Below are 12033 nucleotides of genomic sequence, written 5' to 3'. Positions count from 1 at the left end.
ACTACTTGTAAGTATTTAGGGTCCAAAGCCAGGCCTTCCAAGTTTCAGAACACTTGAATTCTTTTCACAATTTCCAATGATAGAAGAGTCTACCCTCCCCATCCTAACCCTCTGCTGCTGCCCTCAGAGGCTTTTTGACCCTTTTTTGCTTTGTATGAAAATAGTGATTATTCTTCTAGTACCTGAGACGTGCACTTTTACTCAGGCATCTGTGACCCTAGGATGGTTGTACTCCCCACCAGAGTGGCCTTACTTCTCAATGCTTCCTTCAAGGGGTGTGAGTCCCCGTGGCTCTGGCTGGGCTTCCCAAGCACCAGCTTCCAGCACACCAGTCTCTTGCTCCTCTAGTGTCTCTGATTTGATTTAACTAGTTGTCTTCAGTAGCCTCTCCCCTTAAATGATGGTATTCCCAGAGATCTTTTCTCACTTCCTCTTTCTTCCTGGCTCTCATGTTCATGGCATGGCTGAAGCCTGACTCCCAGGTTGCTGGACTGGCCCTGTTGCCTGGACCCTTCTGTCTGATTGCCTTCCAGGGTCTCCAACCAGATATCCTGAAGGGACATCAGCTGTAGCACATTCCACATCTAGAGTCCCAATTACCTCCTTTAGGGGCTTTCTCCTATCATTTCCTGACTTTGATCCTAATATCACCCTCTGCTGTCATCGATCTTATAAACTGGAGACCTTAAAGACACTCTTTCATTCCATTCTTTCACATCTCATGTTCGGTTGATTTTCAAATCTTGTTAATCAATTCTGCCTCAGAAATAGCCCCCCAATCTTCCTTCCTCCCTCCCTCCCTCCCTCCCTCCCTCCCTCCCTCCCTCCCTCCCTTCCTTCCTTCCTTCCTTCCTTCCTTCCTTCCTTCCTTCCTTCCTTCCTTCCTTCCTTCTCTCCCTTTCCCTTTTATTTCCTCTGCTGCTACCTTAGTTCCAGCCCCTCTGATCTTTCCTGGATTCTGTGAATGGCCTTTGAACTAGCATTAGCTCCTGAAAACTCAAAACTGGTGATGTCACTCTCTTCCTCAAGAAAATCTGCAGTTTTACTCATATCTGTAAGAGAAAGTCCACATTCCCTGGCATGGCAGAGCAGACCCTTCATGACTGGGTGCCCATCTCTTCACCTCCAGCTTCACCTCTGCTCACTAGCCTAGCAACCCCCGCTGCCCCCTGAGAGCTGCAGCCATGGGGAGCACCCCACATCTTTGAACACGGCTCCCCTCTTCCCCACCTGCTTGTCGTCCTCCCTGAAGTACATCCATCTGGCAAATTGCTCATTCCTCAGATCCAGCTCAGATGTTACCTCTTGGATGCTGTTCCCTGGTTAGATGTGGCTGGGTTCTCCTCTGTGCTCCCCTACACATCTCTTCATCCATGCCTCCTGGTGTCTGAATATACTTTTGTCTTCCAGACTCAGGTGGGAGCTCTTGGAGGCAATGATGTGCACATGGCACAGTGGCTTGGACCTAGTATGTGGTGAAGGAATGCCACTCTGTTCTCCCCAGGGTTCCTATGACACTCAAAACTCCTCCAGGGTGCACAGGACCTTTTTACTGCTCCCTGAGTAATTTTCTCCTAGTCGTGTCTGACCCCTTGGCTGTGTCACAGGGTGGCTCTAGTTGTCTTACATTTCTCCCCTTCTGCGTGCCTGTGATCCTCTCTTCTCCAGTCCCTACCATCCCTGGAGCACCTCTGTCCCTTGCACTGTCCCAACAGGGAGGATCCGACTCCTCATTGCTTCCTCTGGCTGGTGTGAAGCATTCTTTACTTCCCCAGGCTATTGTTCCTCAAAGTGAGGTCCCGAGAATCACCCACGTAAGGGTAACTCTCACTGCTGGTTTGAAACTTCATCCTTGGGCCATCCCCTAACTCTACTAAGTGAGAATCACTGGGCCCCAGGCCCAGGAATCTTGTGTTTTGATCATTTCCCCCAACTGATGCTGGTGTGCCTTAAACTGTGACTTCTTCCAGAGCAGTGCCTGCCCCCTAATCAGAAAGAACACAGGTTCCTTCACACGAATACCAGAGTGGGAGAGCAGAATTAAGATTGGGGCCTGCTGCAAAGCAAACCCCCTTCCTAGGGAGTCACAGTATAATTAGTACATGATAGGGGAGAGGTGGCCCTAAAACAATGACAGCAACAACAAGCAAGCCAACAGGCAAAACAAAAAACAAAAACAAAAAAACCCCCTAATTTTCACAAGGGCCGACCTTATCCTTCCTTCCTGCATGTTAATATTCTGACAGTTTTCCCTTAACACCGGTAGCCTTTTCTATTCTGGAGCACTCTACGTCTATGTTGATGTTAAGTGAGATGCCACCTGCCTGTTGGGTGCCATGTGGTGGGCCCCCAGCTCCTGAGGGTTCCTGCCCCTGCTTTATCCCCTGCTCTGCCTGCAGCCCCTTTTGCTTCTCTCAGCCATCTCTAACAGCCCATCTTCTCCCTGTCGCCCTGCAGGGGGGGTCCTCTATGCTGCCACTGTGAAAAACTACCTGGGGACGGAGCCGATTATCTCCCGGGCTGTGGGTCGCACAGAGGACTGGATTCGGACAGAGACCTTGCCGTCCTGGCTTAACGGTGGGGAGAGGGAGAGGGGTGCTCTGGGGGATAGAGCCTGCTGTGACCGGGTGGCCCCAGACTGTGTCTGGGGTATCTGAGGCCACTGGTCTCCCCAGCCCCAGCCTTTGCTGCTGCCATGGCCTTGAGCCCAGCTGAGTGGGGGGACGAAGACGGAGATGATGAGATCTACTTCTTCTTTACGGAGACCTCCCGAGCATTTGACTCATATGAACGCATTAAGGTCCCACGGGTGGCCCGTGTGTGTGCGGTGAGACCACTGTCCCAACTGTCTGCCTGTCATCTTCTGCTCCCTTGTCCTGTCTTTTCCTCTCTGGGCCTCTGTCTTTGTATCTCCTCTGTCTCCTTTTTCCCTCTGCCTTGGATTATTTTCTGGGAGCTTGGGGAGTGTGGGGAGAAGGGCTCTGGCCTTGCACTCCCACAGATACCCTTATAACACACTGTCCCCAGGAGGTGGACTAGTGTGGGGGTTAACGGCAAGAGCTGTTGAGAGCTAGTTCTGGGTTCAAGCCCTGCTCCACCTGTTCTGCCTCTGTGACTCTGGGTGGGTTCTTTAGCATCTTTGAACCTCCTCTGTAAGATGAGGTTATTAAATGACCTCTAGCTAGAAGGGTTGTTTTGAGGACTAAATGAGGTGACTTATGGGAAGCACGTAGGGGAATATTTTATAAGTGCTCAATGACCTTGGTCCCCATCATTGTTACTGTGACCCCATCCAGCCCCGTCTCTCATTACCCCTTGTAGTGCTCTGTATCTCCATCCTTGCCTTTCTGTGCATCTGTTTTCCCATCTGTCTGTGTCTGCCCTGAAGACAGGAGGAAACCTATATTGGTGTCCACATGCCTCCCACAATGTTGGTCTTCTAAAGAGAACTTGCCATGCGCTTGTCACCCCAGGGGGACCTCGGGGGCCGGAAGACCCTCCAGCACAGATGGACGACATTTCTGAAGGCTGACCTGCTATGTCCAGGGCCTGAGCATGGCCGGGCCTCCAGTATCCTGCAGGATGTGGCCATTCTTCGGCCTGAGCACAGATCGGAGACCCCCATCTTTTACGGCATCTTTTCCTCCCAGTGGTGAGGGGGCCCTGGTGTGGAGGGGAGTTACAGGGTGGGGCATACATGGGGACGGATGCAGTGTATGTGCTGTCTGCTCCAGAAGGGGTGGGCTCTTCCTGGAGCAGGCAATGTGGCTCCCTTTGTATTTCTCATGGGTCATCTCATCTGATGGGGATGAGTTGCTTCTCCATAGTTCCCTCCCAAGTACCTGGCTCCAACCTGTGGCTCTTACAGGGAGGGAGCAGCTATCTCTGCTGTCTGTGCCTTCCGACCACAAGACATTCGGACCGTGCTGAATGGTCCCTTCAGAGAGCTGAAACATGACTGCAACAGGGGACTGCCTGTCATGGATAATGATGTACCCCAGCCCAGACCTGGAGAGGTGAGGGAGTGAGGGACCTCTTCACTTCACACCTGAATTGCTGCATGAATGAAAGGGCCCAGCTAAGCATCACGGACACTTGCTGGCCCCTGGGAAACTCACCCATCCTGTGCTTCCTCTAGTGTATCACCAACAACATGAAGCTCCAGCAGTTTGGCTCATCGCTCTCCCTGCCCGATCGTGTGCTCACCTTTATCCGGGACCACCCCCTCATGGACAGGCCAGTGTTTCCAACTGATGACCATCCCCTGCTCGTCACTACGGATACAGCCTATCTCAGAGTTGTGGCCCACAGGGTGACCAGCCTCTCAGGGAAAGAGTATGATGTGCTGTACCTGGGGACAGGTATGTTTAATGGTCAAGCAAGTTGCCCATTCAGTGTACGCATGCTCCTGTCACAGAGAGGCTCCCATATATACAGGTGTCAAAGTCCCAGGAACAGTTAAATTGTTATGTCTTGCCACTTGTCTGCTTCCTAGAGGATGGACACCTCCACCGAGCAGTGCGCATTGGAGCCCAGCTCAGCGTCCTGGAGGATCTGGCCTTATTTCCAGAGCCACAGCCAGTTGAGAGTATGAAATTGTATCAAGTGAGTTATAGATTTGGGGGAGTTTGCTGGGGGTACATCTGAGTCCAGAGCCAGTTTGTTACCCTGAGATCTGGGAGATGCAGCACATTCTTCCTCACTCTTTCTATAGAACTGGCTCCTGGTGGGCTCCCGTACAGAGGTGACACAAGTGAACACAACCAACTGTGGCCGTCTCCAGAGCTGCTCAGAGTGCATTCTGGCCCAAGACCCTGTCTGTGCCTGGAGCTTCCAGCTGGATGCATGTGTGGCCCATGCTGGGGAGCATGGCAGGTAAGTGTTGCATTGGTCTCTTGCCTGCTGTTCCAGGGCATTGACCCATCCACATGTTTGTGTCTGTATGTCATCTGTTGAGGTCCCTGGCTGGCCCATTCAATAGAGCATGAGGCCCTTGATCTCAGGGTCATGAGTTCAAGCCCCATGTTGGACATGGAGCCTACTTTATTTTTATCTTATATTTTTTATCTTATCTTATTTTTTGAAAGAGCATGCATGTGAGTGGGAAGTGGGGTGGGAGGAAGGGGCAGAGGGAGAGAGAGAATCTCAAGCAGGCTCCACACTCAGAGCAGAGCTGATGCAGGGCTCCATCTCACCACCCTGAGATCCTGACCTGAGCCCAAATCAAGAGTCGGATGCTTAGAGCCACCCAGGCGGCCCTCTGTGGAGCTACTTAAAAAAATGTTTCTCATCTGTTAACGATGCCCTGCCTCTGTGTGTGTTTGTGTGTATTCTGCTTGTGTCACTTCGGTGTCCATCTGTCAGTTCATACTGACTTATGTGTCTGTCCATGTGGTGCTGCCTCACTGATGCTCTTTGCCTCTCTGTGGGACCTGCTCTGACCGTATGTCTCACCTTTAGGTTGCTATACACTTCTCGGTTTTTATTTTACAAGAGCTCTTGGAAGCATTTGCACAGTTGACTGCTTCCTCTTAGCTTCTTTGCAGTATTCTAGCCTCTTGCTGTCTGTGACTCTGTGTCCTCCTGGATTTCCAGCCTCCCCCACGGTCTGTCTCCTTTAGAATTCATTTCCCATCCTGCTTCTAAATGTGGGTAGTCCTCAGGGTTCAGTCCCTCTCTTAACACTTCCACGCACTGTCTAGATCTTGTTCCCATTACTTTCAGTGAACCAGCTGAGTGCCAGTCACCACCACCCATGTGTCTTTGAGCTGTGGACTTCTGTATTTCACCGCCCACCTGACATTCCCTTGGGAGTCTTCACAAGCAGCTCCAGCTGCTCTAGCCAGTCTTAGCATGCACTGTCATTTCTTCTTTCCTTCATGTGCTCTTCCTATGGTTTTTCTCATCACAAAAAAAGGGCCCTCACATGATGAGATGAGCTTTGGATTATACTATATGTTGGCAAATTGAATTTAAACAGAACAACAAAAAAACAAAAATGGGCCCTCCATCCAAGTGAGAATTGCCCGTGCTATATTGCAATGTGTACGGACTCCAGGTCCATTTGTCCTATGCCAGTCTATAGCCACTTCTTCCCATCCCTGCCACTGTCACCCTAGTCCACGCCATTGTCACTTCTTGCCTAGATTACTCTGGCAATGTCTTAATTGGTTTCCTTTTGACCATTGGGGGATCTTGCCATTTCTTTTCCCCTCAGCAGCTAGCTTAAAATTGTATGTCACATTGAAGCAAATCCTTGACATCATACTCATCTGAAATATTTTGATATGTATTTCTATCAGGTAAGGACTTTTTTTCTTCTTAAATTTTTAAAAAGATTTTATTTTTTATTTAAGAGGGGGGAGCATGAGAGGAGGGAGGGGCAGAAGGACAAGCAGACTCCCCACAGAGCATAGAGCCTGCCACAGGACTCGATCCTAGGACCCTGAGATCAAGACTGAGCCAAAGGCAGACACTTAACTGACTGAGCCACCCAGATGCCCCCCACCGCCCCCCCCCAGATAAGGATTCTCTTAAAAAGCAGTTTATTATAAGGAATTTCAAACATTCAAAAGTAGAATAATACAATGAATTCCTGTCATCTGTTGCTCACCTTCACCAGCTATCAACTCCTGGCCAATCTTGCTGCACCAATACCCTCTCTCACTCCCAATTATTTTATAGTAAATCTCAAACATCACTTTATCTATAAATCTGGCAGTATATATTTTTAACACAGAAGGAATTAAAAATAAAACAAAACCATAGTATCATTATCTTACCATAAACTTAATGTCCTGAAACATCCTGTCAGTGTTCCAGTTTTCTCAATTAAGTATACTATAAGGTGGTTGCTTAAGTTAGGCTCCAAATAATGTCCATCAATTGAAGTTGATTGATGTGTTTTTTAAGTCTTTTCAGTTTTATGTGAGATTCCCTTTAATGAACCATTTTAAATTGATGGCTTGGAAAGTACTTTTTTCAAACTGACTTTGAGATTTCCTATGTTGAAGCCCTGTTAATTTACAGTATATTTGTATATATTACTGAACCATAAGGCTACCATAATATTTTAGAAGTAAAAGTACTTGTTTTGGGAATTAGCTTTTCATTAAGAACTTTGATCTAGTAGTTTCTCTTGGGTATAACTTTTAGATGTCCAAGACAAGTATAACTTTTAGATGTCTAGGACTAAGCAAGTGCTTTATTGTTTTGATATCCATTAAAATAAGGATTTCATTGTATACTGTGTACTTGAACCTCAGGATCCATATATATATATATATGTCGGGGTATGGGGTATATGTATATGCTAGTATATTTCCTGGTAATACAAGAAATTACCAAGTTAGTATTTTTTAAAATTAATTAATTAATTTGAAGGAGAGAGAGCAAGAGTGCTCCCATGCAAGCAGGGGGAGGGGCAAAGGGAGAGGAAAAAGGAGAGAAGCAGACTCCCCACTGAGTGTAGAGCCTGAGGCGAGGTGAGGCTCCATCCCAAGACCCTGAGATCATGCCCGGAGCCAATATTAAGAGTCAGATACCCAACTGATTGAGCCACCCATGTACCCCACCAAGTTGTTACTTCTCTGTACTCTCTCCTCCACATCTCGACTCATACAAGTGAGAAAGACAGACTATGGAGTTCCTGTGGCTATGTCTGCACATATGGCCTTCCTAAGTTCTCCACTCTCAGCTAGACTAAGCGACCTTGGTTTTACCCAGAAGACTGTAATGTATTCATACCAATCTTGGAACTCATTTTAGGAGCCTTAATTCATGCTGAAGGAGTTCACACTCAAATGGAGTCTGTCTTTGATTGAGGCTTTTGTGTGTGCAGATAGAACTTGGTTTCCATCCATAGCTCGGTAGAGGTCTCCCTCTGGGAGTTTAGAGTGAGTGGTTCCATCCTGCTGTTCCTGTGTCAGACATAGTTCATGCACATCCTTGGAAGTACCAGGATTGTGGTGTTTGAAACAGATCCGTTAGAGGCTAATAGGCATTGACTGTTGTTGGAGAAAGTTCCTACGTAGAGATGAGCAGCTTTTATGAAGCAAAAAGTCCTCTCCTGACCCTCACAGAATTTTGATAAACTTTTATAGAAAAGAAGTTTTTCCTCTTAACAGCAAAAAAGGTTAACTGTAGTTTTTGTGTCCTCCCTCCCCCCCCCAAGATAAATCCTGTGGTTGTGGATACCCAGATGCATTTCTTGGAACATGTGTATGCGTTTTTAAATTTTATTTTTAAATTTTATTTTTTTTATTTTTTAAAAGTTTTTATTTATTTATTCATGAGAGACACACAGAGAGAGGCAGACACATAGGCAGAGGAAGAGGGAGAAGCAGGCTTCCTGCAGGGAGCCCGACTCAGGACTCCATCCCAGGACCCCATGATCATGCCCTGAAGGCAGACTGAGCCATCAAGGCATCCCTGTATACATTTTTTTAAAAGTACGCCCCAACCACCTTTCCAGCAGACCTACTGCAAATTTAATTCTCTGTAGTTTGCTGGAAATATGTGTAGAATTTGACATGGCAAGTGTCATGAGGAGTAAAAGGGATATTGGGGGAAATTTTATTGGTAAAGAGAATGTTGATTGATAGTTTCAGGAATGATTTATGAGACAGTGGGAGATGTAATTCCATTACAGTACTGAGTGTTCATTGGTACTGAAGAAGGCAGAAGGGGCTGTTGACACTGGATTTACCACGTGTTCTCTTCTCTACAGGCTGGTCCAAGACATAGAATCAGCAGATGTCTCTTCTTTGTGTCCCAGAGAGCCTGGAGGTCTGTATGGTTTAGGGGAATGTGGGTGAAGTGGGTGAAAGGGGGCTAGAATGTTGTCCATTTTGTACCCACTTTAAAAATTGGAAGATATGGCAGCGGGTGACCCATGGTCTTACTGTCTTTGGGAATCCCCTTTTTTCTTTGTCCCCATGGCCCCTTCTTGTATCTGATACCATGCCATATTTCACTGCATTATATTCCAGCTGGTAGCATTACCACTTTTCATGCCTCTGCTCTCTTTCTGCAGAACACCCAGTAGTGTTTGAAGTTCCTGTGGCTACAGCTGCACATGTGGTCTTACCATGTTCCCCAAGTTCAGCATGGGCATCCTGTGTGTGGCACCAGCCCGGTGGAGTGACTGCACTTACCCCCCGGCGGGATGGGCTAGAGGTGGTGGTGACCCCAGGAGCCATGGGTGCTTATGCCTGCGAATGTCAGGAGGGTGGGGCAGCCCGTGTGGTGGCTGCTTACAGCTTGGTGTGGGGCAGCCAGCGGGGCCCCGCAAGTCAGGCCCACACAGTGGGGGCTGGACTGGCTGGCTTTGTCCTGGGGGTTCTTGCAGCATCCCTGACTCTCCTTCTGATTGGTCGGCGTCAGCAGAGACGGCGACAGAGAGAACTTCTGGCTAGAGATAAGGTGGGCTTGGACCTTGGGGCCCCACCATCTGGGACCACGAGCTATAGCCAGGACCCTCCCTCTCCTTCTCCTGAAGATGAGCGGCTGCCCCTGGCCCTGGCCAAGAGGGGCAGTGGCTTTGGGGGCTTCCCTCCACCCTTCCTACTTGATCCTTGCCCGAGCCCAGCCCACATTAGGCTTACTGGGGCTCCTCTAGCCACATGTGATGAAACATCCATCTAGGGCAAATGACTGCTAGTAACTACTGGAGAGGAATGACCATTGAGGTGCTGGGGGTACTGGGCCTGGAAGATGGTCATGGTCTCTGAGCTCTCTTTGGTCTTTGCATAATCACTTACACTTCAGTCTGCCCTCTCTGGACCTGGCTGGGTTCGGGGCCAAGCCTGTGCTTGATTGCCTGATTCCCATGAGAGATCAGAGCTGCTAGCTGCAGTGAATCAGGACTTTCCCCACCTCTGCCCTCTGAACCGGTGTGACCCATTCAGCCTTGGCCCCCTATCTTGGGCCCATTAGTTTGGGGTTGGGGAACAGGACATAGCTCTGACTTTGCCTTCTGGTGGGGCCTGGCTGGAAGGAAGAGCGCTAAAGGTGGTGGGGGGCTAGTGTGCATTAAGTCCTTTCATTCATTCTCTTAGTTTACCTGATTCTCTGTGGGGAGTGCATGATCCCCATGTTGCAACATAAAATCTCTGCCCTGAGATGTCCCCGACCCCAGTTTTCCTTCTTCCTTGAAAGTGTGTGTAAATACACAGGTGTTCATAGGAGGCCTGGCCATGTGCATGAACCACTGGGGCATTGCTCAGGTGTACTCAAGGTGGGACCAGGTGGGAGAAGGTTGGAATGGAGGCCTTGCCTGCAGAATTTCAGACCCTGTAGCCAGTGAAAGAATGCCTTTCCTTTCTAAAAGGAAACAAACCACCACCCCATCCCTATCACCTTCCACAACCCTTCTCTTGAGTAGAGGAATAACTCTCAAAGTGACCTTTTGGGTGGCAAGGACAGCGATACATGTGATCCCATCATTCTCTTTGTTTTTGTCTCCTGGCTGCCACCACTGCCACACACAGCTTGTTCCTTTCTCTGACTGGAGTTAAAGGCTGGACTCCCTTCTTTGGCTCCCATTAAAAAAACTTTGTAACATTCTTAAGTATTAAGGGACAACAAAAAGGGAACGGTCCTAGGAAATAGAAATTGCATAAAAATAGGTTTGTATCAGTGACTTTACTCAGGTTGACACCCTTGCCCTAAGTCAGAAGTTCTCCAGCTGGGGTCCATGGACTCCCTGAAATCGTATGCAAAATATTGTCTGTACACGTGAATCTATTTTTATGGGGTGTGGGGGTGGGTGGGTATGGCTTTCATCAGATTCTCAAGGCCTTAACAAAGTAGAAGGACCCTGCCTCCAGGTCACCACAGTGGCTAAGCTGAGGGGGAGCCACTCAGTGGGAGTTCTTCCAACCCCGCTGTCCCTTCCCTGGGGTCAGTCCCTGGACTTGCAGCTGCTGGAAGCCCCCTTGTTTCTCCGGTCTCTGGAAGCTGGACTCTGCGTGTATCTGAAGATATTGTCGACTTCTACCAAACATAGAGACCTCTTCCTGCTTTACAGCTCCCAGATGCTCTAGGCTTCTCCTGCTCTGTTCTGGTCTTGGCCCGAGTATGTGCCTCATTCATCCCTGCTGGGGGACCCCCTTGAGCTCCAGTGAATGATCCCGCCCTTCCCAGTTGAAGTTTTCAGCTCTACTTTCCTTGGCAGCAACCTGTGAACTATTCAAAAGAGTCCCCTTGGGTTTAGGATTATCAGTGGTTTTGCCATTAATGAGTGTTATGATTTTTAGCAAGTAATCTAATGGAGGAACATCGGTTTACTCATCTGTAAAGTGGGGGATAATAATACCTACCTCAGGGTTGCTGCAAGGATGAAATGGGGAAACATGTAAACAATAAAGCACTATCTATACCAGTAGATGTTGTTATTGTAAAAATTGACCTAGGAGGCCATCATCCTATAGCTTAGCCATGGTAACCATGACACATGCAATCAGTGTAAGCCCCGTTCTGTGGGAGGAGGATCATTGCCTCACACAGAGATCCTGTCCTGCGTCATCTCTGGCCAGATCTTGGCTGCCAGTGTCCAGTTTTAGGAGGCAGGACCTGTGGGTTTTACAATCCTCAAGTGTTCCTGAGCTTAGTGATCATACTAGTTCTATAGGAGAATGGAGGAAGTCTTTGTGTGCTTGTGTTTATCCTCACTTTATTCTCTTGAGGTTATGGGTTCCATTTGGGGGGAGGAAGAGAGGTAAGGAGATGTCAGAAGGGCCTGGGGTCTCTTTGAGGAGGAGAGGGACCAGATCACAGTGGCTTTGCAGCATTTGGTCCTTGGACAGTGACTCTGGTTGGAGGAAAATGAGATGAGATATGTAGGAAAAAAATGAAGAGGGAGATAGCCACAAAGATAACAGATCCACCCATTAGTTAGTGTAATGTTCAAGCCCCAAGAATGAGTGATAGTACAGGAATGGGAAGCCAACTCCCAAAGAAATGGTGGGAATAACTGATTGCATGATCTTTTACCTGTGGGGGTATGTGGGAAGGGAGAGGATCTGTTTGTGG

At 48.4% G+C, this 12033-nt stretch overlaps 1 protein-coding gene across 4 annotated transcripts in view; it reads left to right on the top strand.

Moving 5' to 3' along the window:
* Positions 1-11386, top strand: part of SEMA4F (ssemaphorin 4F) — a 31419-nt gene extending 20033 nt beyond the window's left edge. For 3 of the 4 annotated variants that reach the window (XM_038561648.1, XM_038561646.1, XM_038561645.1), the window contains 9 exons: positions 2458-2577; positions 2676-2827; positions 3474-3652; positions 3869-4016; positions 4139-4361; positions 4496-4605; positions 4715-4875; positions 8729-8787; positions 9035-11386. In XM_038561648.1, coding sequence (XP_038417576.1) covers positions 2458-2577; positions 2676-2827; positions 3474-3652; positions 3869-4016; positions 4139-4361; positions 4496-4605; positions 4715-4875; positions 8729-8787; positions 9035-9645 — 1763 coding nt within the window. In that variant the 3' untranslated portion in view covers positions 9646-11386. The remainder of the gene's footprint in view (positions 1-2457; positions 2578-2675; positions 2828-3473; positions 3653-3868; positions 4017-4138; positions 4362-4495; positions 4606-4714; positions 4876-8728; positions 8788-9034) is intronic. The other variant, XM_038561647.1, reaches the window with a different exon arrangement.
* Positions 11387-12033: the final 647 nt, after the last annotated feature.

This window comes from Canis lupus, chromosome 17 (assembly GCF_011100685.1).
Source record: "Canis lupus familiaris isolate Mischka breed German Shepherd chromosome 17, alternate assembly UU_Cfam_GSD_1.0, whole genome shotgun sequence".
NCBI classification, from domain to species: Eukaryota; Metazoa; Chordata; class Mammalia; order Carnivora; family Canidae; genus Canis; species Canis lupus.
Note: the sequence above shows the minus strand (reverse complement) of the source record. Positions and strands in the feature narration are given on the sequence as shown.